At 36.5% G+C, this 26,495-nt stretch overlaps 1 protein-coding gene across 1 annotated transcript in view; it reads right to left on the minus strand.

The window, feature by feature from the left end:
• Scaper (S-phase cyclin A associated protein in the ER) overlaps positions 1-26,495 on the minus strand; it is a 308,455-nt gene that overhangs the window by 81,887 nt on the left and 200,073 nt on the right. Inside the window, exon 23 of the mRNA XM_051197515.1 lies at positions 15,385-15,500. Coding sequence (XP_051053472.1) covers positions 15,385-15,500 — 116 coding nt within the window. The remainder of the gene's footprint in view (positions 1-15,384; positions 15,501-26,495) is intronic.

Below are 26,495 nucleotides of genomic sequence, written 5' to 3' on the forward strand. Positions count from 1 at the left end.
TGTAGTGCTGATGGGGCACTAAGATACAGACTTTCTTGTCCCAAATATACTTATGAACGATTTTCTTTTGTCAGAAGATTTTTTTACTGAACATGTTTCCTCTGAAAAACAGAGGACAGAAAAAAATCATCATGAAACCAAGCCTTTTAGTGGAAGGTGCAGTTTTCATAGAAAAAAGATGATTATAGAATACAACTAAAGTGCACACCTAGTACATTAAGAGTCACTTAAATGTAGGTCCTGACACAATAGCACTGGGATACTTCAATACCCTACTCTCATATTCAGAGGTCTAACAAGCTGAAATCAGCAAAGAAATCTCAGTGCTAAATTATACCATAGACTAACTGGATATAACAGGTATTTATGAAATACACTATTCAACAGATAGAGAATACACATTTTTTTTTTTTTTCCTAAAAATCAGGTGGGACCTTCTCTACAGCTGATCACATGGGAGACCATAAAGCAACAATTAACAAATACCAGAACAAACAAACAAAAAAACACAAACTAATTTTTAACTTACCAAAACCACCATAGAGTATAACTAGAAATCAATAGCAAGAGAAACTGTAGTAACCACCAAACACATGGAGAGAGCACACTTATGAATCAGCAGCAAGAAGAAAGTTAAAAAATTCGTGGAACCTGATGTGAATGGTGACACATACCTTTAATGCCAGCACAAGTAGAGGCAGGCAGATCTCTGTGAATTCTGGGCTAGCCTGGTGTACACAGCAAATTCCAGGCTATATTGTGAAATCCTGTCTAAAACAAAAACTCCTACAAGCAAATGAAAGTGATAACATTATCTATGGAGCCCCTGACTACTGCCAAGGCAGTCCTAAGCAGATACTTTACAGCTGTGAATACTCCCATTAAGAAACATTAGTGAGATCTCAGGTTAATAGTACCTGAAATCTCTAGAAAAATAAGTCAAAACAAAACCCTGAGGAATTACTTAAATATATATAAAGAATATATTGGGTCAATGAAATGCAGTTACTCTTTAAAAAATTAGTAAGATTGATGAAATAGAGACATAAAGAAACGGTGAGAAAAAAAGAGAGAGACAGAGAACGAGACAGAGAGTATGCCAAACCCAACTTAATCAAATAAGAACTGAAAAGGAAGTTGTTACAACAGACTCCAGTGAAATCCAGAAAATCATTTGGGAATACTTTGAAAGCTTACATTTTAAAAGTCTGGAAAATAGAAGAAATGAACAAACTTCTAAACTCACTTGACCTACTAAAATTAAATTCAGAAGACATAAACAATTTAAACAGACTAATAACAAGCAACAAGATTGAAGCAGTAATTGAAAGTCCCTGCAAAGAAAAGCACAGGGCCAGATGGATCCACTACTTAATTCTATTAAACGGTCAAGGAAACTCTAACACCTCAAACTGTTTACAAAATATAAAGGGAAGGAACACTACCAAAGTCATTGCATGAGGCCAGAATTACCCTAATATTAAAACTGGATCAAGACCTTAGAAGAACAGAAACTACAGATTTAATTTCTCTGATGATGATACATGCCAACATTTTCATACATTTACGTGCAGGTCTCTATATATTTCTATATTTATAATGAAGTTATGACATTTGGGCTGATGATGCTTCTCACAAGAGTCACAAACTAACAGAAACCCCAGTTCCAGGCACAAGAAACCTCCTTTTGACTTGTTTGGTCAGGGTAATCTGACATCCAAAACAATATAGGGTATTGATATTGCCCATAATTGTGTTCCAGGGGAGGAAGATAAGTCCTTATTGTTGAAGTCACCACATATTTCAGATACAGGTCTCAGGAGATTCCATCCAGATCTGACCTGAAAGTTTCCTGTCCAAGGTCTAGTTTTATGGTACTAGAAGGTGCTGTACAAACTGTCAAGAGGGTGTGATGCTTATGAACTGCAATGACTAGCAATATATCCCTAAAGGTGCAATAGTGGAACTCATATCTTGGCACTAACCAAGAGCTGTATAATTGGATTTAAGGCCTGCTCCACAGGAGGTAAACAATGCCTGGGACTGTATACCTAGCTAACTACTAATGGCTAATGAGGTTGTGTATCTAGAAAAGAACCTACTACTGCCACTTTACTAGATCAGCATAATTTCTAATTCCTTTCAATACTTCTCCACATATCTGTGGGTAAGTACAGTTCCTTCATTCAAAAAAAAAAAAAAAAAAAAAAAAACAAACCTACAAACAAAAGAAACCTTCTCTTTGCAACATATGGAAAAAATTAACAGAAAACCATAACCAGTCAAAATGCAAAGATCAATTGATCAATTGATCTTGGGATGCCCAGCCCCAGTTGATGGATCTACAACAAAATTCCTACATCAGGAAACATCACAAAGGTGTGGCAGAAAGTTTTTAAGAGCCAGGGGACCAGAGAATCTGTTGTGAGATTGTATCTACTAGAATAGACAAGGAAGGTTCACCCATGATACTTCAATAATATGCTGCCCAAGCAAGACCTAATCAAGGATAATACCAAGATATGCTAAATGAAAAAGTAAAATCTCATGGGGTCCTATCCCTAAACAAAGAGCTATAGGCAACTAATGACTACTGAGAGAGGGAGAATTAGTCTTTCCCAGGAATGAGTCCCTTAATTGGTTATCCAATACCAAATGGTAAGCCCTGAAATCCTATACACACAAGCAACAATAAGTGAACTAAGCATATTGTATTAGAGAGAGGAAAAAGAAGGGGGAAAATAATGCAATTATATTTTAATTAAAATTAAAAAGTCTCAGCCATCTTGCTGAAAATTAGATTCAAGTGCACACTAAGAAGATCATACAACATGACAAAGTTGGTTTCTTTCCAGGGATGAAAAATTGGTTTACTATATAGGAATGAATAAATATAATATACCACATAAACAAATTTAACAACAAAAATCAAGCAATCATTTCAACAAATGCAGACATGGCATCTGACAAAGATCAGTGTGCCTTCATAATAAAAACCCTAAAAATATTAGGATCAGATAGAACATGTTCCAACATAATAAAGGCACATGACAAACCTGTAGCAGTCATATTAAATGGAGAAAAACTGAATGAAGGCCCACTCTCAATTTTCATTCAAAATAGTAATCAAATCTTAGCTGGAGCAATAAGACAAGAGAAACACATAAAAGAGATACAAATAGGCTAAAATAAAAAACACCAATGACAGTTTATGCTGGAGAGGATGTTGAGAAAGGGGAACACTCTTCCATTGCTGGTAGGAATGCAAACTTGTACAGCTGCTGTGGAAATCAGTATGGTGATTTCTCAGAAAATTAGGATCAACCTATCTCAAGACCCTGCAATACCACTGTTAGGCATATACTTGATGGAGACATATTCACACCACAAGGACATTTGTTCAACTATGTTCATAGCAACATTATTTGTAATAGCCAGATATTGGAAACAGCCTAGATGCCCCTCAGCTGAAGAATGGATAAAGAAAATGTGGTATATTTACACAATGAAGTACTACTCAGTGTTAAGAAACAGTGACATCCTAAAATTCACAGGCAAATGGACAGAACTAGAAAACAAAAACAAAAACAAACAAACAAACAAAAACATCCTAAGTGAGGTAACCCAAAACCAGAAAGACAAATATAGTATGTACTCACTCATAAGTGAATACTAGACATAAAGCAAAAGATTCCCAGCCTATAATCCATAACCACAGAGAAGCTTGAACCATCATTCAGAAACAGAGAGAAGCAGATGCAGAAATCCACAACTAACCAATGGGCCAACCCCTTGGAGTACAATCGAAGTGAGGAAGGAGCAATTATATGAACAAAGAAGTCAAGACCATGATGAGGAAACCCACAGAATCAGCTGACCCGAGCTAGTGAGACATCACTGACTGGCCTGACAAATGGGGAACCTGCATAAGACTGAACTAGACTCCCTTAATATAGGTGACAATGATGCAGCGGGGATAACATATGAGGCCACTGGCAGTGGGCCCAAGACTCACTAATGCACAACTTACTTAGTGGAGCCCATTCTCATATGGAGAGATACCTTGCCCAGTCTAGACACAGGGATTTGGGGGTGGAGAGGTGTCCTGGTCCTGCCTTAATTAGATGGGACAGATTTAGTAGACTTTCGGGAGGGGGGCTTACCTTCACTGTAGAACAGATGGGAGGACAGGGAAGTAGAGGGAATGGGAAAAGAGGAGGGAGGGGGAACTGGGATTGCAATGTAAAATAAAAATTAATTAAAAATAAAGAGATACAAACAGGAAAGGAAGAAGTCAAACTATCCCTATTTGCAGAGAATAACATGATTCTGACTTAAGAGGTCTTACAGATTTCACCAGAAATTTTTCAGATATGATAAACTCTTTTAGTAAAGTTACAAGACACAAAATTAACATGCAAAACTGAGTAGCTTTTTTATATGACAACAATGAAATTGCTGAGGATGAAATTAACTGAAATAATTCATACACAGCAGCTTCAAAAACCACATTATACCTAGGAACACACATAAGCAAGGAGGTGAAAGATATTTACAATGACAACCTCAAGACACCAAGAGAAAAGTAAATTGAAGAAGACACCAGGTGACAGAAAGATCCTCATGTGCTTGGACTAAAATTAATATTGTGAAAACTGGTTATATCACCTAAAGTAATCTACTGAGTTCATATGATCTCTTCAAAACTGTAATGACATTCTTCAAAGAACTAAAAAAATCCTAAAATTAGTGTAAAAACATAAAAGATCTTGGGTAGCCAGAGGAGAAAGAACAAATAACACTAGAGGTATCACAATATTTGACTTCAAATTATACTTCAGAGCCATAGTGACAAAGACAACATGGTATTGACACAAAACAGGTTTTCAGAGGAACAAAACAACACCCATTACAGAGTACTCCAAAACAAATCCAAAGAGTTATAGACTCTTAATATTTGAGAAAGGTGTAAAAAATGTACACTGAAAAAAGCCCTATCCAAAAAATAATGCTGGAAAACTGGATATACACATTTAAAAAAAAAAAAAAAAAAAAGTAGATCCACATTTATCACCAGCACCAAAAAAAAAAAAAAAAAAAAAAAAAAAAAAATCAATAGGCAAAGATGGGGCTAGGTAAGTGGTGAGTGCTTGCTGTACAAATATGAGGACCTAAATTCAATCCCTAGATCCACCTAAAAAGAATGACGATGGTAGTGGCCACTTGTAATGCCAAAGCTGAGGAGGCAGAGGCAGGTGGATCCCAGGCAACCTAGATTACTCAGCAAGCACCAAGCCAGTGACAGAATCCATCTCAAAAAGAAGGTGGACAAAACCTGCAGAATGACACTGGAAGTTGATGTCTGGCCTGTGCACACCTGTGTGCATAAGTACCTGAACCATGAACACATGAACACACACACACACACACACACACACACACACACACACACACACACTTCTAAAAAAGACTCCATTATCACTTGAAATAATCCCACAAATTGACAAATGGATCTCATGAAATTAAAAAGTTTTTATATTACCAAAGTGAAGAGACAAGCCTATAGATGGGGGATTTTTTTTTTCTCAGATGAAGGATTCCCATCTAGAATATACAAAAGGCAGCAAAAAATAAACATCTAATCATCATTTCAATAAGTGAACTAATGAACTAAACATGCAGCTGTCAAATGAAATACAAAGGTCAATAAATATTTGAGAAACTGTTCAATATCCTTAGCCATCAAGGAAATTAAACTACTTTGAAATTAACTACTTTGAGATTCCATCTCATTCTAGTCAGGACAGCCATCAGTAACAAATAAATGGTAACAGATGCTATTGAAGACAGAGGGAAAGAAAGGAATACCTTCTTCACTGTTGACAGGAATGTAAACCAGTATAGCTACTATGGAAATTAGCATGGAAGTTTTTTCACAAAATTAAGAACAAACCACTAAATGACTTCACTATATCATTCTTGGGCATATATCTGAAGGATTATTTTCTATGCTAACTTAAAGAATTAAAAAGATATTTTTCATGAATAGAAGAAACATTGTAGAGTTCTCGTTTGATACCTAGTAAATAACATGTCTCCCCAGCAAGAAATGTAGAGAAAGAATATTGCTAAAATTTAAACAAGAAGAAATTATTCAATTTTGACATTAGAGGATTTAAATTTTTGACATATTTTGGTAGTTTTTACTAAAATTGATATTTTTGACAGTTGGTTCAGAGTATTAGTTGTGGATAAAAGATTAAAATTCCTACCATGTGTTTTGCTTTGTTCTTTAAGTTGCTTTTTCTAAAATCATATTAATTGGGGGTGGGGTGGGGTTGAGGCAGGGTTTCTCTGTAGCTTTGGAACTACACTCACTCTGTAGACCAGGCTGGCCTCAAAATCATATTAATTTTACATGTGGGAGTCTTTTCTGTCTTTTTTCCATGTGAGTATCAGGGATGAAACTCAGTCTGTCAGGCAGTCATCTCACTGGATACATCCTGTTTTAGCTGGTATAACCCCCCACTGCCTTTCCCACCACCCTAAGCTTTCAGATGCTGGGTAAGTTAAGAGTGAAGGGAACATCAAATGACTAAAAACCCAAGCACCCATCCATTCAAGAGGGGTCTTTTCATGATGCTAATCCTATGTGTTAACTAGTCAACTTCCACTGCATCAACATTAATATTGCATTAAATGCATAGTAAAATGTCAATGTAATTAAAATTAACTTTAAAATAATAAAATCATTATAGTCCTAACTATAATGATTCCTTATAGCAAGAAATATGAATTTTCAAGTAGATGTGATATCAAAGTGTTTAAGTTGATAAATTAGGCATAAACAGAATAGGCGATTTCAGTATTCTATAGAGACATATTTTAATTTTAGATTGAAAATCATATACATTTAAAGTACTGTCTTAATAAGCCCATCTCGATTTCCTCAAAAACCTCTAACTTAGAAAGTATGTTGAAACATTACAATAATGCATTAAAAATGTAGGCTAAGTACCAAGTTACTACATCATTTTTAAATTCTAGTGCTAAAGCATTATTTTTAGTGCTAATATTAATTTGATATAAGGCAGTTATTATTATAAAGTCTTTAGACATAATCTTAGATAGGATCCAATTATGTAATTTAAAGTTTGCAATTAAATAAGATGACTCTGGAGAAGACCCCAGGTGGCTTGCAGTGCTAAACAGCAGATTAAAGTTGACACAACTAATTTTTTTACTTTAATCTTATTAGTGGCTCAACAGCTGTCAACTGTAACCATCTCTGCAAAAAAGCCTTTGAGACATAAACAAAATACCTTAGTACACCAAATGAAAAAATGTATTTATCAATTGTTATGGCTAATTAGTTCTAAAACATTTCATTTTGCTTTGTCTACTTGAGAAAGTTACTTTTTTAAAAAATAAAATGTAATTTCATATATATGTTAATTATTCCTATCTATAAACACTCAATTATTTAACAGAAGAAATCCTAAAATTCTTCAAAACTGGTAAATAGTATTTTGCTAACATTTCTGAAGGTCCATGACTTAGTAGACTTAGTGGAATGCAACACTGGTCCCAACTATTTGAAAAGCCAATCTAAACTCATGAGAAGGAATTTATTTGATAAATCTATCCTAAAAATGTAGTCAATACACAGAAATCTTGCATTTCTTTTTCTGAATATAATTGCTACATTGACTGTGAACATTACGTCTTCTACATAAAAACAGTTACAAATGACTTTGGTTCATTGCACCAAATGATGTACCAATGAATCTAATTCCTAGTGTGCTAGGTGGAAAAAAAGTGGCTACAGACCATCTATATTACCCAATATTGACACCTACCTACAAAAAGCATAAACCAAAACCAAAAATCACTCAACCAAATAATGGCCTTCCCACACATAAACTATAAAAACATAGTAACAACAAACCCGTTGCAATCACACAGCTTATCACAGTTTTTAAAATTATACCAATGAAATGCTTTCATTTGATTAAAGCAGCAAATGTTTGCAACACCACAGTATACATACATAATATAGCAGTAAATATAATACCACCACTCCATAAATTCTAGCTTATGAGATATTCAACCAAAGGTCCTCAGAAACTAACACTTTAAAACTACATTGTCATCTTTTCTTTTTATGTATGATATGATAAGAAATATGCCTGTTAGTTTCATATTCTCCAAAGTGGTGAAAGGTGCTTTTTTTGATGACACAAGTAATACAAACCTCAGAATAGAAGAAATTCACTAAATACAGGTTGATAAAGCTAGTTGGTGATAGCAGACAGGCAACAATGCACAGAGAGAAGATAATATGGCAATCTCAGTTCAGCAAATGTAACAATGTGGAGGAAACTTTTTTTTAAACTTTATCTATATTAAATGATACTTTGGTAAAAATATAACAGACCCTGCATTTATTAAATTAATTTATTATGTGACAGTCTTATATGGAAAGTGAATGCCTTAATTGCAGATAGGATTACACCGAAATCTTACCACAGCTGCTTTCATCAGAACACATGCTCCTAAAACCCTGTAGTGTAACTTTCTCTTATGCATGAATGCACTTTCTAGTAGCAGTCTGGTGCACAACTGAGCAACTGCCCCTCCTTGCATAAAGTGTGCCTCACTTTTCAAGTGCAAGAGCGGAGTATGAGATGGTGTAGTGCCCTGAAAACCCATGTCTACAGCTTGAACACACCATGTTTTAGGGTAGATGGATACTATGGTTTCCTAGAGGTGAGAAGAATTGTAATTAAAAAAAGCCTTCCCTGAAATGGTAAAAACCAATTTTTTATTCCTTTTGCTAAATGCTATAAAATTTTACTGCTTTCAATAAACAGTCTTATAAAACATGGTACCTATTTTCTAGGTGTTAAAATTACAGCTAATTCTAATAATAAATACATTATTAATTTACAAAAAGAGCTTCGTGCTGTAGCTATAGGATTAATGTTTTGAGCCGAATTATTCTGCTTGAATTTGAAATTGGGAGCATGAAGAAAGAAAGAGAGGCATATGTATGTAACCACTCTGCGAACCTCTGACCTTAAACATCTTAATCTCACTTTCAAATTAGGCAATTAGCTTCTAGTGTTAGATAAGTAATTGGTTAAGATGGTCAGATATGATATGGTTCATGTGATCAAGTTTTAAACAGTAAAGTCTTGGGGTATATATTTTTCAGTTGTGTATAAATACAAAATAATGCTCTTGAGATGTAAACTAAGTCCTAATCTAAAAGGATGAGGAGCCCTTAAAGAATAAAGAAGGTGGTAAGTACAAGCTACCTGTTCCTACAGAACTCACCTGTTTAAAGAATGCATTAACATACATTTTCTTGTCTTTGATTTTGAAGGCAAGTCATCTTCCTGAAGGCATGGCATTCTTCAATGTGTGTATCTTACAGTTTAGGGACAGCAAACCTAGAGCAGGTCATTTCTATATAAATTTTCTAAGTTGGGACTAGGATCCGTAAGTACAAAAATAGAAGTTAAGCCTGTCCCAGCTTGTTGGAGAAGTATTCATTAGTACTCACTGAATGTTCAAATATTCCCTAGACCAACTTTCTCTCTTTATTCCTGCTTTCAGTAATGGACATTCATCCAGTCTTCTTTTAAATGAGAGGCTCTGAAAAAAGCAACTATGGCTTTGTAAGAAAGGCTCTATGGCAGAACCCACCATTTTCAATCCAACCTATAGTTAAAAGAATCTTTGGTATTTATATTTAAAAAGTATCAGGTTCTTTTGGCTGGGAGACAAAGAAACTCACTCAAGGTTCTGCAAGTGCAAAGAGTAGGGCTAACGAAAACGCTCCGGTGAATGCAGAAGAAAATGAACAACCAGCTTGAAGAGGACAGGGCAGTTCTAGCTCTGTGGGATGGATGTGCTCTCGTTTCAGCACACTCCTCTCATGAATGAAAAAGAGTGGTGAGAGGGTAATAGGGAAGAAACCTGGAAGTCTGGATTATACTATATGATGAAGACTAAGGAAAAGGTTTGTCAGCTCTCCGAAGACAATAGCTATGTGAGTTAACAGATAGAAAGTTTTAAACACAAAAGATCCACCTTCTCAGAAAACTGTTTACAGGAACTGGATTTGCAGCAAAATATTCCTTTTATAAAGTCTTATGTGTACTTCCAGGGTAGCTGTTTTGTAAACACAGCAGGCTAATACTAGTGCTGTTTAGAGTTTATTACATCTCATTTTCCATGCCTATAAGTTGCAAGGATAAAGGTCTATCTCAATCTTATTTCTATGTCTGTGTGTACACAAAACTGATCATGAGATGAGAATCTCTACAGCACTGTTCTGATAGCTAAGGGAACCATCTTTAAATCAACTCATAAAAGAAAGTATTGAATTTTGGGCTCATGGTTCTAGAGGGTCAGAGATGATGAACATCATGGCAAGAGGGGGCAGGCAGATGTGGCGTAGAAAGAGCACTAATTGGGAATTGTGTGGGCTTTTGAATCCTTGAAGCCACCCCACCTCCTAATCCTTCCCAAACAATTCTACCAACTGGGGACCAAGTATTTAAATATATGAGCCCATGGGGACCATTCTCATTCAAAGCACCATATTCCAGTTCCTGGTCCCATAGACTTGTAGCCATAGCACAAGGCAAAAAATGCCCTTAGTCATTTAACTACAAAAGTCCTTCATAGTCTTTCAGACTTAGAGTGTTTAAAATTACAAAATCCTAAGTCTCTTCTGCTAATTATATCCCCTTATAAAATCAAAAAGCAAATTGCATACTTCCAACATACAAAGGGAGGAATAAGGGTAATAGTGAGGAAATATGGAACAAAGCAAGACTGAACCCAGCCAGGCAAATTCCAAATCCTCTAGCTCTATGTCTGATGTCAAAAGGCTTAGGTGGCTCTGCCCTTCCAGTTTAGCTAATAGTAACACGATTCTCTCTCCTGGGCTGGTTCCACTCCATGTTTGCAGCTTTCCTTGGTGATATCATATAGCTTGGATCTCCAACACAATCCGGGACTCACTTTCACAGCTTCATGCCTCTCAGGCATCCATGCAAGGACTCCCCTACCACATCCCTGGCCCCAGTAGCTTTTCTTAACCTCAGAGGAAGATTCCACAAGCCCTTTACTATTGTATTCTTCATGACTCTAAAGCCACAATCATAAGGACAAAGCTGTCAAGCTCTGCAGCCTGCTGGGGCTGGAGACTAGCCCCCATCTTGAATTACATTTACATAAGCTTTCCTTTGTAGCTTTGCAGGGAAAGATAATTCCTTAGCCTTTTCTTTTTGCAAATTGCAGGATTAGCTGGGTGTGGTCTCAACCTGAGGGTACCACTCCCTTTATTTCATTTTTCATCTTTTTTAGCACACACTTTGCATACAACATGAAAAACTCCCTGGAGCTCTTTTTCTCCTCAAATCATACCTTCTGTGTTTATTTATTTTTGCCTCACTTCCTCTTTTTCATTATAGACTTATGAAGTATGATTACAAATAACAACACTACAGAGACAATATTAGGTTGTTTTGAAATCTCTACTAATGAAATTAGTCCCAAACACGTCAATTAAGCCTCAGGCAGATTATTCTTAAAATACAGTTAAAAATCATCCACAATCTTTGCCAAAATTATCACTAGAATGGTCTCTAGCCCAGCTGCTAATATTGTTCCCCTCTGAACCCTCTTGAGCTGGGCCTTCATAGTCCACATTGATCTCCACTGTCTTCCAAGTTCCTACAAGAATGACCCTTTAAGCTTCACTTACAGTGTCAGGTGCTTTCCTACCCAATAGTTCCAAAGTCTTTCATATCCCTCCAAAGAACAACATGGTCAGACCTGTCATGAGCAGTCTACTTCTGTTTTAGTTACTTTTCTATTGCCGTGACAAAATACCATGACCAAGGAAACTTAGAAAGCATTTAATTTGGGGTTCATGGTTCCAGAGGGTTCCATGACCATAATGGCTGGGAGCATGACAGTAGGTAGGCAGGCAAGCATGGTACTGGATCAGTAGCTAAGAGCTCACATATGATTCAAAATAGGCAAAAATAGAGAAAGAACTTTCTTAGAGAATTTTATGGTTTTTCTTTTCTTCCTTCCTTCCTTTCTTTCTTTCTTTCTTTCTTTTTTTTAACACTCCACCCCCAGTGACATACCTTTTACATCAAGGCTTACCTCCTAATCCTTTCTAAATAGTTCTACAAACTAAGCACCAAGTATTCAGATATTTGAGCCTATGGAAGCCATTCCCATTCAAACTACCACAGCAATAAACCATTAGGAGTCACTTAAATACTGTCCATTTAGCAGAAAAAGTTTTAGGTTTTCCCTATGTCCTAGGGAGTATCTAGTATACTAAGGATGTATACTAGTATCTAGTATACATCCTTAGGCCCCTAACAGTGCCAGGCATGGGTTCTAGCTCATAGAGTTGGCTTTGGGTCCAATGAGAAAGGGGTGGTCACTCCTGTAACATCTGTGCCACTATTGCACTAGTGGCATGTTTTTTTTTTTTTTTTAAAAAATTCAGTTATCTTTAGCCAGCTGGAAAATGTAAATTAAAACTACTTTGAGATTTCATCTTTCCCAAGTCAGAATAGCCATAATCAAATGAACAATAATTGACAATATATGCTGGTGTGATGCGGGAAAAATATACTAAATGCTGCTGCTGGGAAAGCAAACTGGTATCACAATTCTGGAAATCAGTGTGGAAGTTCCTCACAAAACTGAAAATGGATCTACCACATGATGAAGCTGCATCATTCATATATATATGTATATATGTATATATATGTGTATTCATATATATGTATACACACACACACACTCATTTAGATAAAAAAATCAAAGAAATACTTAAAAATGAAGGAAATATGGAAGGGAATACTAATCTTAGGAAGCTATCTAGCAATAACTATGGACAAAGCAAGGCTATGGAATCACTGTGAAATAATTGAGATGTACAGGGTGGTAAGAAAAAAGGAGCAGGTAAGAGGTTCATCTATGAACACAGAACTCAGGGCTGCTGGCCAGGGATGTATCAGGCTTACAGTCATTCAGTCACAGGATTCCAGAATTCAAAATAGTGACTATCTTTAGACAATGGTTTAAATCTGGGGCTCATCACTGAGGAAAATTAAATAATGCATGGTAGCCTAAACTACCAGCTTTCTCAGTAAGAGCCATATACTATCACAGGAAGCAGAAAGTGGAAATCGAATGGGCTAAGATGACAGAAAGTTCATGGAGATGAGCAGTAAGAATTAATTAGGGATGGAAAGGGAGATTGACACATTCTGAGAGCAAGGTATTATGAACAGTTCAGGGCCATCATAGGAGTTTGTGCAGAAGAATAGCTGGAAAGAAAATGAGAAAGTACTTTTAAGTTTCCACACTGACATATTTCCAGCAGCTTGCTCTGACTCCAGTGCCTGAAGAAGCCCTCTCACCTATCTATGAATAACCAGCACAGCATACTCAGCTTTAACACTCTAGCCCCGAGAAGTATCTGAGAAGATGGCAGAGTTACCATCTTGAGTTTGTGTTCAGACAAGCAAATACAGAGTCACTACTAGATGTCCATGGCTCCTGATGCTGACCTCCATCTGTGGGCAACGTGAAGCTGAAAACTCACATCTATGGCAATGAAACAAGTTCTCATCCTGGCACTGTGGCAAGTGCTGCTAAAGACTGAGGCATAGGACTAGACTCACAGGGTCCCAGTATTCTTTTCCAATGGAAACACACTACTTCTCACATAAGTTTTTTTTAGGAACTATAGAAACTCTCCTGCTCTATTAAGGAGAAACAGAGATAAGCATAAGAACATGCTCTTTGTCATTAGCAAAAGCTGCTTCTGAGAAATGGCATTTAATCTAGGTTGCTGTTCAAAGACCTCAAGGTCAAGTGCCTTGAAGCTTACCAGAAAACTAATAAAAAACGAAAAAAAAAATTTAAAAATCTCAAGATAAATTCAAGATGGGCAACATGAATTATTAATGATTACCAAAGCACTGAACCACAGGATCAAATGTCATTTCACATTTCAATCTTAAGTACTTTTTATATGTTTCAGTTCTTTTCTCCTTCCTTTCTTGCCAGTCAACATGGAGGTAATTCTCATTTCTCATACCCAGCAATACCATGTCAGTAAAGTCCATTTTGATAAGAGAGGCCTGAAGATCATAGAAACTTTTTATGCCTGCTATAACTGTCTGATGTGGCACTTTCTATCTCACAGAAAAATACTATGACTTAAAGGCTATACCTTCCTCGATTCACTTCTATATTGTCACTAGAGCAAAGGAACTCATGTTAATTGTTATCAAGAAGTCTGTATTACCTGCAAGCATCTCATGCAAACAGAATATAATTTAAATCAGCAAGACTACTACTTAAGATGCTTTCACCTAGCAGTTAGAAAACACTTTACATAATTTGCAAAGAGTTCTTACACATATTCTACCTAAACAGGGAAATAGCTGCAATGTAAATAAGGCATTTATGGAGTAAACAGATGCTAGATTTGTGGGACTCTGAAGCCAAGGTGGTTTTTCTGGTTTTGTTTTTGATCTTACCAAAATGTATGTCAGGAAAAGATAAACTCTTGCATTTTTTTATCCCTGTTTGCATCCAAAAAAAAAAAAAAAAAAAAAAAAAAAAAAAAAACAAATGGAACTTTCTGTTTATTTTACTAGCTAGGAGTAACATTTTCTCAGAGATGTAGATAATATTTTATCAAAAGCTCATTTAAACTCCAAATGGGAATCTTTATAAACTTCCTAAAAATAATACGTTATAACTGTAAAAAAAATACTTCTGAAATAATAATTTCTGATATTATCCCTCAAGTGGACAGACTGAAGTATGACTTGTTCAAATAAGAAGGCAGAGATTAGATCCAAATGCTATATAGGGTCTTTATGACAAAGGACAATCTACCATCAGTGACTGAGGTACTGGGACTCAGGACACTGGTAGTCTCAGCCTCAGAATGCTCTTCCTGAGATTGGGGATTTCAGTATATGTTCAGCCTCAACGCCAGGCTATGGGCCTATTTCTTTCACATATTACCCGGGAGGTTAGCTTTCTTTCACAGCTATTCCAAGACTTCATCAGTTCTTCTTGGCTTAAGAATAGAGTCGATCACACACTAAGATTTCCATCTAAGGCTTTCTAGGCTCAATTTGGATTCTTTAAATGAAGTCAAGTACCCCGTTTCTCTCCTTATTGTGATGTGTATGCTTTTGCTATTCAGCCCTAATTACACATATAATTTTCCTGTAGTTCCCCTATATGGGAACCATAGGTTAGAAATTACTTGCAATTTCTAACGCAAAAGAGAGATTAAGAAACTATACTTACTTAGGAGGAATTCGTGAAACCGTGTTCATGTTTGAGGCTGGGGCCACTACTTGAAGGATGTGTTCAAGGGCTGTTAATCCACCAGCAACTTGAAATGCAATCTGATCTGCTATATTCTAGACAGAAACACAAATAGAAATTAAATTAGCTCAATATTCTAGGCATAAAATTATAAGTAAATGAAATATTTAGTTATGTAGCTAAGATATATTTGTTGATTTCTCAGTGCAGGGAAATGAGGTCAAACAGTGGTGAATATAAGATATGGTCATCCTTAGTTATGAAGTTTAAAGTCTGATGAATAGGACACATACTAGTCACTCCATTATAAATGCCTATTGTTACAATTAGTATCCCAAAGGGAAGGCAAGGATTGCATGAGAATAGGTGACTAACTATATTGTTTGGGGGCCAGGACTGGCTTCTCCAGATAAGTCACAGCATGAAACAGGCAGAAGGAAGTAAGGGTATAGTAGCAGGGAAATGGCAAAGCACATTTATCAAGAAAAGGAAACATGTTCAATAATCATAACTCCTATCTAACATGAGCAGTTGACTACTGCAAAGGTTTTCTCCACTGGAATGTTCACCAGCAATACCAGACAACCTAATAATGTGCTATATGAGGATTTTCCTTCTCTTTAGCTACTTTTTTTTTTCTCTTTAGCTACTTTACAGAGAATATTAAGCAAGCATTTCAGAACTCAATTTATGATAATTTCTATATAATTTGTGGGATATTATATATATATACATATACATGTATGTGTATATATATAATATATGTGGAAATATTAGATTAACAGAAATGGGTTAATTAATTAACCCATTAATTAAGACAGAGCTAGCCGATAAGAAACAAGTAACGGGCCAAAAGCATTATATCAAATACAGAGTCTCAATGTGTTATTTGGGGCTGGCGCGGTGGCAGTACAAGACCAGTGGCGGGCAGAAAAACCTTACTCCTTACATATGGCACCCATGTGGCTAATAAGAACTTCCACTTAAAATTTAACAAAAGCTTTAAAAAGGGATTTGCAAACAAAAGAACAGAGACAAGCAAGGTTTCTTGGTAGCAGCAGTTTTCTTGGTTGGGACTCTGATTTGCGAGAGACAAGCAGATATTTATGTGGTTCCTTTAAGGGAAATTTTCTGACTCAGCATAAGCGGCAAAAAAAAACCACATGGCTTTTAAGAAGCCCTGCTAACAATTTATTGGTTTGTACGAGAGCTGGCAATGGCAGTAACCACATCTCCAAGCTGGCAGCATGTTGCTAGATGGTAGCGCAGACCAAGGCAGTGAGCGCAGCTCTCATTGCTGGCGGTAAAGGTACCCGCCACCATCTTTGATAAACTGTGGCAGAAACAACTATGACTTTCATTTTAGCTATGTTGTTGTTTACCAGATAAAAGACTCGTGGCCAGAAAAACATAAAGATTTACAGTAAAGACAGATTCACATTAAGAAAACCTCTAAAGGTTTACAGTGTGTTTTAAAATATATGTAGGCTTGGAAGAGAAAGAGAAAAGCGATAAAATGGCTTAAAAATAAAAAGACAGAACAGCTGGGTCTTGTGGCACATGCCTTTAATTCCAGCATTCAGGGGACAGAGACAAGCAGATCTCTGTGATTTCCAAGTAAACCTGGTATGCAGAGTGAATTCCAGGACAGATAAAAGTTACACAGAGAAACCCTGTCTCAAAAAATAAAAAAATAGAAGTAAAAGAAACAGAGTAATAAAAAAGTCACGTAAAGATGGAAAGCACAGTAAAATTATGGATGCTATATGCTATTCTGTTGTCTTTAAATTGTTTGACTGCTGAGACTATAACTGTTAGGAACTAGCAGCCAGCTGACCCCTACCCCAACGATGGGTGGGACGCTCATGGCCATGTCATCCCTACTCAGCTTTACCTGGCGGCCAGAGGACTCAGTTATGCATGTGCAAGCCTCTTTTAAAGCAAGCACACCAAGTGCTTCTCTCTCTGCCTCTCTGTTTCTTTGCTCTCTCTTTGCTCTCTCTCTCTGTTCCCTCTTTCTCTCCTGCTTTCGGTTGGCCACCCCCTCTTTCTCTCCCCTCTCTCAATAAACTCCATGTGGGCACTGAGTCTCGTGTTTGTGTTTTATAGGCATTAGTTGCATCAAAAGAACAACATTGGTGTTTCTTAGGCATTAGCTGCAGCAAATGAACAATAATAACAACAACTGTTAAAGGAAATACTGCTGGATTAATTCAATTTATATATTTTAAAAATGCTTTGACTTCAAAATTTAAATCTAAGGACCAGTTACTGGGGAAAAGGATTTCTATTTTTGTTTCCACAGAAAATGAAAAGCTGTAGATTCCTTCCAGACTAATGTGGTTTGATCAAGCCAGACCCCCTGAAACAGAATCGCTAGTGAACCAACATTCAAAACAGCTTGGACAAAGCAGCCTAGCAGACTACAGCCAGGATTTCTGTCTCTTCTTAGGATCCCCCATGACAGCGCCCCTATCAGCAGGAAGTAGTTTGGAAAGAACGATGCCCAAATTACCAAATATTGTTTATAAATATTTGTTTTCATTTAAATGGGGTTGGTTATAAATGGTTAATGACCACAACCAATATTTTTAAAGGTAAAAAGGGGATTAGGGTATAGATATGAATACTTTGTGTTGGAATGGATTTTCATTTATTGATACAATTTAAGGTCAATTTTGTGATATCTATATATCTCTTGTTTAGGTATTGTGTTTATATAGCTCATTTAAGAATGTAATGTATAATTTAGTACAGATTATAGTTAGTTACTTATAATAGTCAAAACTTATAGCTAGGTGAGTTAGGTTTTCTAGGTATGCAGAGATGTATTTGAGATAGATAGGCATTCTTCAAACCTTTCAAAGACCTACAGAATATGGCATTTAAAATGGTTTAGGGTTTTTCTTGACAGTGAGACATAAATGCTCCTGGTAACACCACCTATGTCAGAAAGGAAGATGGACATTGAAGAAACCCGTATGGAGTTTGCTTCCAGTATGGCAAGACTAGCCATTTGGACAAGATACTGCTCTTGTCTGTACTGTTTGACTTTTGCTGTATAAACTGGACATGCAGGACCCACAGAAAAGTTACTGCTGATTCAAAATGGACATTGCTACAGAATTCCTGCTTCATGGAAGAGTCTGCCAGACAGTCTGCAGGACACAGAAAAAAAAAATGACTAACAAACTGCCAATACAAGAAGACAGTTTAAAGTCTCCTACTTTGCTAAAGAGTCTACTAGACACACTATGGTCTATGGGCTAAATATGAAAGATTACAGAAGAACTTCAGATGACTGACAAGGCAAGATGTCTCTGTCATTTCTAGAGTTTATATACTATCCTTCTGTGATCTTTGAAGGAATTGAAGACAGATAGTTCTGGTTATAGTTTTCCTTAGTTAAGCTTAAAGATAAGTTACATATAGGACTTTAGACTCACAAAGATAGGATAGATGATGGAATATTTTCTTTAAATCTTGCTAAATGTTATTGGACTAAATGTTGTTAACTGTGATTCTTGATAACTGTTACATAATATATTTTGCTATACTAAGGTTAAAACCCTTCTTTTTATTTAGACAGAAAAGAGGAGATGATGGAAGATGTCATTCTGTATATATGTTTCTCATACTGGTTAATGAATAAAGCATTGTTGGTCAATAGGAAAGGAAGATAGGAAGGACTAGGAGACAAGGAGGAAAGAGGAAGTAGTAAGGAAGAGTCATCATGGAGAGACTGGGGAGATCAGATGCAGGCCCCATTCCCTGGTAAGATGAAAGCACGAGGAAATATTAGATTAATAGAAATGGGTTAATAATTAAGACAGAGCTAGCCGATAAGAAACAAGTAATGGGTCAATAGCATTATATCAAATACAGAGTCTCAGTGTGTTATTTGGGGCTGGCACAGTGGCGGTACAAGACCAGCGGCGGGAGGAAAAACCTTACTCCTTACACACACATATACATATACATACATTCATACATATATACATACATATCACTTTTCTGTGAAGAAACTTCACTAAGTTCTTTGCATTCTTTTGGCATGGGGAAGGAACGAGCAATTTTCTGTTATACTTTAGTTTTTAAGTACCATGTATGTAAAAAAAAAAAAAAAAAATAGGATAGCAACCTATTCTGGCCCAAACCTGCCCCATTTATATGCTATATTATATAGAAGCATTTTATTGTTATGTGGTTCCATTTGCACAAGATGCTTAGGAGTAGAACTTCTAAGTCACAACTGTGCACAGGATCAGTTTTACTAGCTATGGGGAACCTGTTAGTGTTCAGGCAGCTGTATTGGTCTGCCCTTGGGGTTCTCACAGGATATGCCCACAGCTGCAGCTACAAAGAGCACCACCTGTGCACATTCACTCACTCTTTGTCCTTTTAAAAGGGCCCTGCTCACCCCACCTCCTCTTCTGCAGCTCATGTCCCCAGCATCTGGTCTCCACTCTTCCCTTTCCCCTTTCCCATTTACTTTCTTCCAAAAACAAACAAACAAACAAACAAACAAACAAACAAAAACCCTCTACTCAAGTTCTATCACATGGCATCTTTCTCTCTCCAGCCACTTTAAAAAATTACAACATAAACAGTGCCCTAAAATGTTTTAATCAATCTCTGTACACACCACAATACACTGCTCATTTCAGTTAGTTCAGATTCTTTCATAAGTTTGGTTTTACCATTCTGTTTAACTTCAGTCCTCTCCACAGTATGTGCTGACATTTTGTAAAGTTTGTATTTATCTTTTATTGGTAACTAGGAAGTAAGTATCTTATGTTTGTTGGCTATTTATAGATTGATTTTATAAATGGATGAAAAGCTGAGATCTTAAGTAGCCAGTATTAAGTTAAATGTGACAAATGCTTATCAAGACCATGCTATTTTAATAACCCAATTAAGTTCTCTCATTTCTTTTTTGCAGACAAACCCTCTTTCATGTAGCAGTATCATAAATTAGATCTGTCTATTATAGAATTTTATGCAAATAAAATCATATGTATGAAAGTTATGTAGAAAGTATTTATCTAGGATAGTTGCTAGTTCCAAGCCTATGGTACCATGAGACATATGAAATCAACTGAGGATGGTGAAAGGACTCTGTATCAAGAAGTAAACACAGCTGGGCACACACACACACACACACACACACACACACACACACACACACACACACACACACACACACCCACCTCTTTAATCCCATCACAGGTCTGTGAATTTGAGGTTAGCCTGGCCTACATAGTGAGGTCCAGGACAGCCAGGACTACATAGAGGGACCAGGTCTAAAAACAAAGTTTTGTATTATTCTCAGATTATAGATACAATATTAAAAATATGCAATTATGTTAAGAAATAAGCAAAATGCATCTGTAAAACACAGATTTTTGACACATCTTAAGACATTTGCTCTTAAAAATCTTTTCTTTTCCTCTACTCTCCACTGCTTTAGTCTCCCTCCAGGTTCTGATAGTCTGACTTTTGCTGCAACTTCCAACTGCTGCCCATTCTGTCCATGCCTACTGTTTCTATATTCAGTTTAGAGTCTCATGTTCTTTTGCTTGAGGGAGGAAGGAGGAGCCTGGATCAGCAATGTAGAAGTGGCAGACTGAGTAAAAACAGACCAGTTTAATGTATACAACTATGGGGAAAAAAATAACACCCAACTGAAAGCCTTTTATGATATGCCAACATGGCTGTGACCTCCTGAAAATCTTAAGCCACTTACTCTAATGGACATTTAGCAGGAAAAAAAATTAGCACTTTCATGAAAGATGAAAGCCATTCAAAACCATTTTCTTACTAATATACTACTGAAAATAGAGGCTGTATCATTTTAGGAAAATAAAGCAAAAGGTAAAATCAACTGTAAAATATGTTTAAAAATTCAGTTTCTCTAAGAATGAAGGTGAATTAGATATGCAGTAAGCAATCTCAGAACTCTTCCACTGGCACAGCCAGATGATGGACACCTTGCTCAGCATCCTCCTAACTTCTCTTTCAGGTCCTGCTATCAACTCTTATCCATTTCATTTGCTCTCTCTCTCTCGCCCTACAGTCTACAAGCTCCTTATGAGCTATGGACTCATCTCTCAGTCCTCGTTCTGGCAGAGAAGGGATGAGTGTCTCAACTAAAGATTTATCTTAGACAACAAAAGTGTCCTATGACATATGATTAACTCAATACAGATGCCTCTCAGTATAACAAGGAAGACCACCTCTCACAATGGATTCCACTCTTTAACAGAGCAAGATGAACAGATCTTCCTCCCCTCTAAACATTAAAGGCAGACATAATAATCCTATAATATTTGAGATTATGTTGTTGTGGTTTTGGTTTTTTGAGACAACACATATAGGGTTGGCTGGCCTGAAACTTGCTATGTAGATTAGGCTGGCTTTGAGCCCACCTACCTTGTCTGGAAATAAAGGAATGAGCCACTATACCTGGCTTGACATTACTTCTTTACCTCATAGGTACTAAAAAAGGAAAGCAAGGTAGCTCAACCATGAATCGTTTCAAATGCTGAAATTGAAAGGATAGCTGGGCACACCTTTAACTCCAGCATTTGGGAAATAGAGACAGGTGGATCTCTGTAAGTTCAAGGCCAGCCTGGTCTACAGAGAGATTTCCAGGACAACCTCCAAAGCTATAGAGAAACCTTGTCTCGAAAAAAAATAAATAAATAAATAAATAAATGTAAAAAAATTTAAGGGGATAAAAAGACAAACTTTTCAAACATTAAATATATAAGTGAAAATCTCTTTCACACAATAATTCAGACAGATGTGACAGCAGTAGCTAACCTTCCTTCTGTTTCTTGCCAGAGTTGTCACATTAACTTCTTGTGCCTATCACTTGGCACCTGCTGTTTTCTTCACATATAGGTACCTTACTGACCTAGTAATGGGGCACTCCCCCAAATACTGTCTTATACTTGTTCCTACCCTCAGCATGAATAGAGAGTAACTACACTAAAATTACATAACACAATTATTTTCTCCATCAGAATTGCTGTCTGCTGCCTCTTCAGTATCAATGTTCACATGCCAGTTTTCAACCATTTAAGACCCAGATCAAAAGTTATTTTTTCCAGTGAGACTTTCTGATCCCTTTAACTAATGTCAAAATCCTCTATGTATTTAACTCTGGTTTTGTGGCTCTCATCATTTTGTATTTTACTCAAAGATATTTGGTGTCTATGTATTATATGATAAGCTTAAATACTCTGGCCTCTGTGTTCCCAGTCAAAGTCAAGCATGTAATGACTTAGCAAGTAAAGATTACTCCTCAGTTGAAAACACTTTATTCTAGAAGGTAACTAAGTGTATCTTCTCCTTTTACCTTCATTTGCAAATACTCTGCACCTAGAATGTAAAGCTGGAAACTAATTTCATAAAGAGCCTTTAAAAAAAAAAAGAGTTTTATAATTATGATTTGATTAAGAAAAAGTTCCTCTAGGGATGGAATGCACAGTTCTCCTTTCTATATCTGTCATAACATCTTAATAGCTCTGCCTTCCCCTGTTCTCTCCCACCTTGGACTGACAACTGGCTAATAGGATTAGTAGCTTCATTCTAATAACCCAGCTTAGTTAAAGGGCAGGAAAAAAAAAATGACAGCCTCAATCTGAATTACACAGCCTGGGATCCCATCCAATTATTAAGTAAAGTAACTGTTATTAGTTCTCCCAATCAAAGGAGAGACAGCTGTTAATCTTTGGTGACCTGCAAAGGCTGCTGGCCTTTGTACTTGACTTCTCCACACAGTAATTATGTTCTTTGTGATCACTGAAGAAGGCCTTCCTAGCCTTTAGAGAGGCAGCAGATGGGGAAAACTGTTTGCATGTTCATTAGCAGGATAGACTAGGCATTTGTTCTGTGCATCTGTGGCACCTTAAGACCCATTTAGAAATAGTTCTGAGATGCATAAATGTGGAACTCAGTAGTTTATTTACAGATGTAGGGATCCTGGAAATGAGATTTCTTAGGATTGTCCTTCTCTTATGCAAAGCTCTGCACACACTTCAAGGACATACTTCTCTACTCCTTTACAATCCTCACATGTTAATGCTAGCTTAAAAAGGAACAAACAGAATGGGCTGGTATTCCCCTTAAAACTTTCAGCCAGTTCTGGGTTCCCCACATTCTTATAATCTAAGTAAGTGCCTGTGCTCAGATTTCTAGGTATAGGCACCAGTACCAAAAGGACTAAGGTTCTATGGGCAAGGAAATCACAAGATTGAAATTCTAAACTTGTGGGAACATGGAACCAAAAAGACTGAAATTTGAAAGCACAGTTTGAAACCTTAGGTAACATGGTGAGACTGGGGGAGGTTGGAGAAGCTTTGTCAAGACCAGGGAACACCTACTTTGTGATGCTAATGAAAATGTGAACCCTGTAGACAGCATCCTCAGTGCATGCTGGACTGTGTTGTTTCTAACCCATGTGGACTAAGGATGAAGCATCAGGGTAAGAGACGGTGGGATAGTAAAGGAGAACAATAGCAGATGTCAAGGCTTGATCAGGCTTTCTCTTTCTTTGAAAGTTGTGTGAAAGATAACTAAAAATTAGTATGGAATTCATTGCTACCTTCCACATTGAAGTCATTTTTATATTATCCTTAAGCTCCCCGAAACAAATGTTGGACCATATGACCAAGGAAGTGTTTGTTTTAGGCAAGGAGGTAGTATTTATGGAAAAGAGCTATAACATGGACAAATTCTTCTGAGTTCACAGACTCCTAGGGGCTACACTTTTAAACCATGGAGAAGACTATTCTAAAGTAACCCAGTTTCTCTCCAACACTTGTACCTCTTTACTAACCTTTCTATTTATGTAATTAAATTATAAATTAGATCATACTTGTTATTTAGTTAATTCTAAATTTTGGGATTATGTTTATATTGGATCTAGCAAAAAGTGGGTGTTCAGTAAATATTTACTGAATCAAATTAACTAAAGCAAAGTTTATTTTCTGAGGGAAGAAATTCTCTTGAGACTATTGTACGTTAATAGATTAGCATGAAAAGGGAGCTTATTATTTTAAAGAGATTTTGGTATTTTAACCTGTGGATGCTGACATGTGGAATAACATATTTAATTAGTAAAGAAAAATGGTGTGCTTAAGGAAATGCAGTCATCTGGGAACTATATTTGGTATTTCAGTGCTTTACTGATTTGTATGTGAGCCTCAGTATATCATTTATTTCTCTGGCTTAATTTGTTGATTTGTAAAATGAACTATTATGTCATAAAATTTGAAATATGTCAGTGTATCCATCTGAACATGATGTAGTAAAACTTAAATTCAACAGAAAGTAAATCTATAGTGTTCACTACAGTCTTTGGATTTTCCTGGCCCTTTTCTGTACCAGGGTAGAATCTGCAGTACCCCATTGTATTTAATATCATTGTATTTTGACAACTAGGTATTCTTTGAGGACGGATCCTAAACTCTCGTACATTTGAACTTCTTTGCATTTACAATGAAATCCTAATGAAACAACCCAGACTCAGAGAATATAAAGAATGTTAGTTTGACTGTCACAAGTAAATTAAAAAAATATGAAAGTATTAACTAGATTCTAAGGAATTGAAATATGAGTAGATTCTTCCAGCGGACGGTGCAGCTCCTGTTTGAGACTGTCAGGAAATAGGGAAAAATGTGGTTCTCTAATAAATACCTGTACTATGTTAATCTCAGCTTCAATATCACTTACTGGAAGGGGCCTTGTCCTCTCTGACATCTACATTATGTTCAGTCTTCCTAAATACATGAGGAACTTTAACTTCTTCATAATAGCAGTCCATGGATGTATTTCATCTGCTGACACATCAAAGTGTGACTTACAGGGGTAAATCTGATTTTCACTCATGTCCTTATATGAATTTACTCAAAACTATATCTTTGAGTTATTTAGGTTTGTATACAAAATTTCAATTTAACAGACTGACTTTCCAATTTACATTGAAATCGCCATCATTTTTCTATTGCCTTATTCTAAAAAGGCAAGCAAGCAAGCAAGCAAGCAAGCAAGCAAGCAAGCAAGCAAGCAAGCAAAGATGCTATAGCCTGGGGACTGTAAGGTGGTGTGACTCACAGGTCATTGGCAATAGAGGAGAGAAGCTAGACAGACGTGTATTTAACAAAAATCACATTCTGAGGAGGACATGGTCATCTCTGGAGTATATGGTAGCTTACAAAGTTAAAATATTTCTAGATGGCAGCTAAGGCTTTGAAACCAAGCACATAGTTATGCAGAATCATTCTACTCTAGTCCATCCTGAACTGCTGATGACCTGCTTTGCATAGGTGATAGTGGGCTACAACAGCTATGGCTGCCCTGTTGAGAGCAAAAAGAAGTTCCCAATTCCTGTCTACAAATGTCCACCGAGAACAGTACCAACTGTGCTGTGATATCACAGGTACCCTTTCTTGTAAATTCAAATAACAGAAAAGTGAGTAAGAGCTGTTGTTGGAACACTGCAACTGGTCTAAGATATCAACCAGAAGAAAGCTTGCCATTCCTATGAAAAGTTTATTTTCTGCTTCTTCCTCCCTCCTCTTCCAATAGCACTTCTTACTGAATTGTGACAGCTAGTAAATGACAAATGCAGCATAATCTGCCCTAAGTGCAGACTCCAGAAGCTAGTATTCTACTGACAAATATTTCACATGACAATTAAAAGGGTTCTTACAAGTATTTTTAATGTGACTTTATATAACTGTGACTGTGACTGACCTCTAGTTGGTTCTGTGACTGACATATCTCATTTAGTGGTTACACACCAATGTGGAAACACTGAGATTCTAATGGCAGTTTAACTCTGAATTTTTTTTCTGTTTGAAGAGTTATATGATTCTGTATCTGTACCACCAGTTTGTCTTATATATAGAATATTTTTTTTCTTTTTTAAAGAACAATGTTTAACAAATTAGCTTTCCATTCTCTCTGTACCCAAACCTGATTAATTTTCTTGACCATACAGGTTTTTGTCAGCCAGCATTTTTCTCCATTTGAACATTCTGGAATTAGAGGCTGCATTGGTTAGTTTTTGACTATACAAA

This window comes from Phodopus roborovskii, unplaced genomic scaffold, assembly GCF_943737965.1.
Source record: "Phodopus roborovskii unplaced genomic scaffold, PHOROB, whole genome shotgun sequence".
NCBI lineage: Eukaryota > Metazoa > Chordata > Mammalia > Rodentia > Cricetidae > Phodopus > Phodopus roborovskii.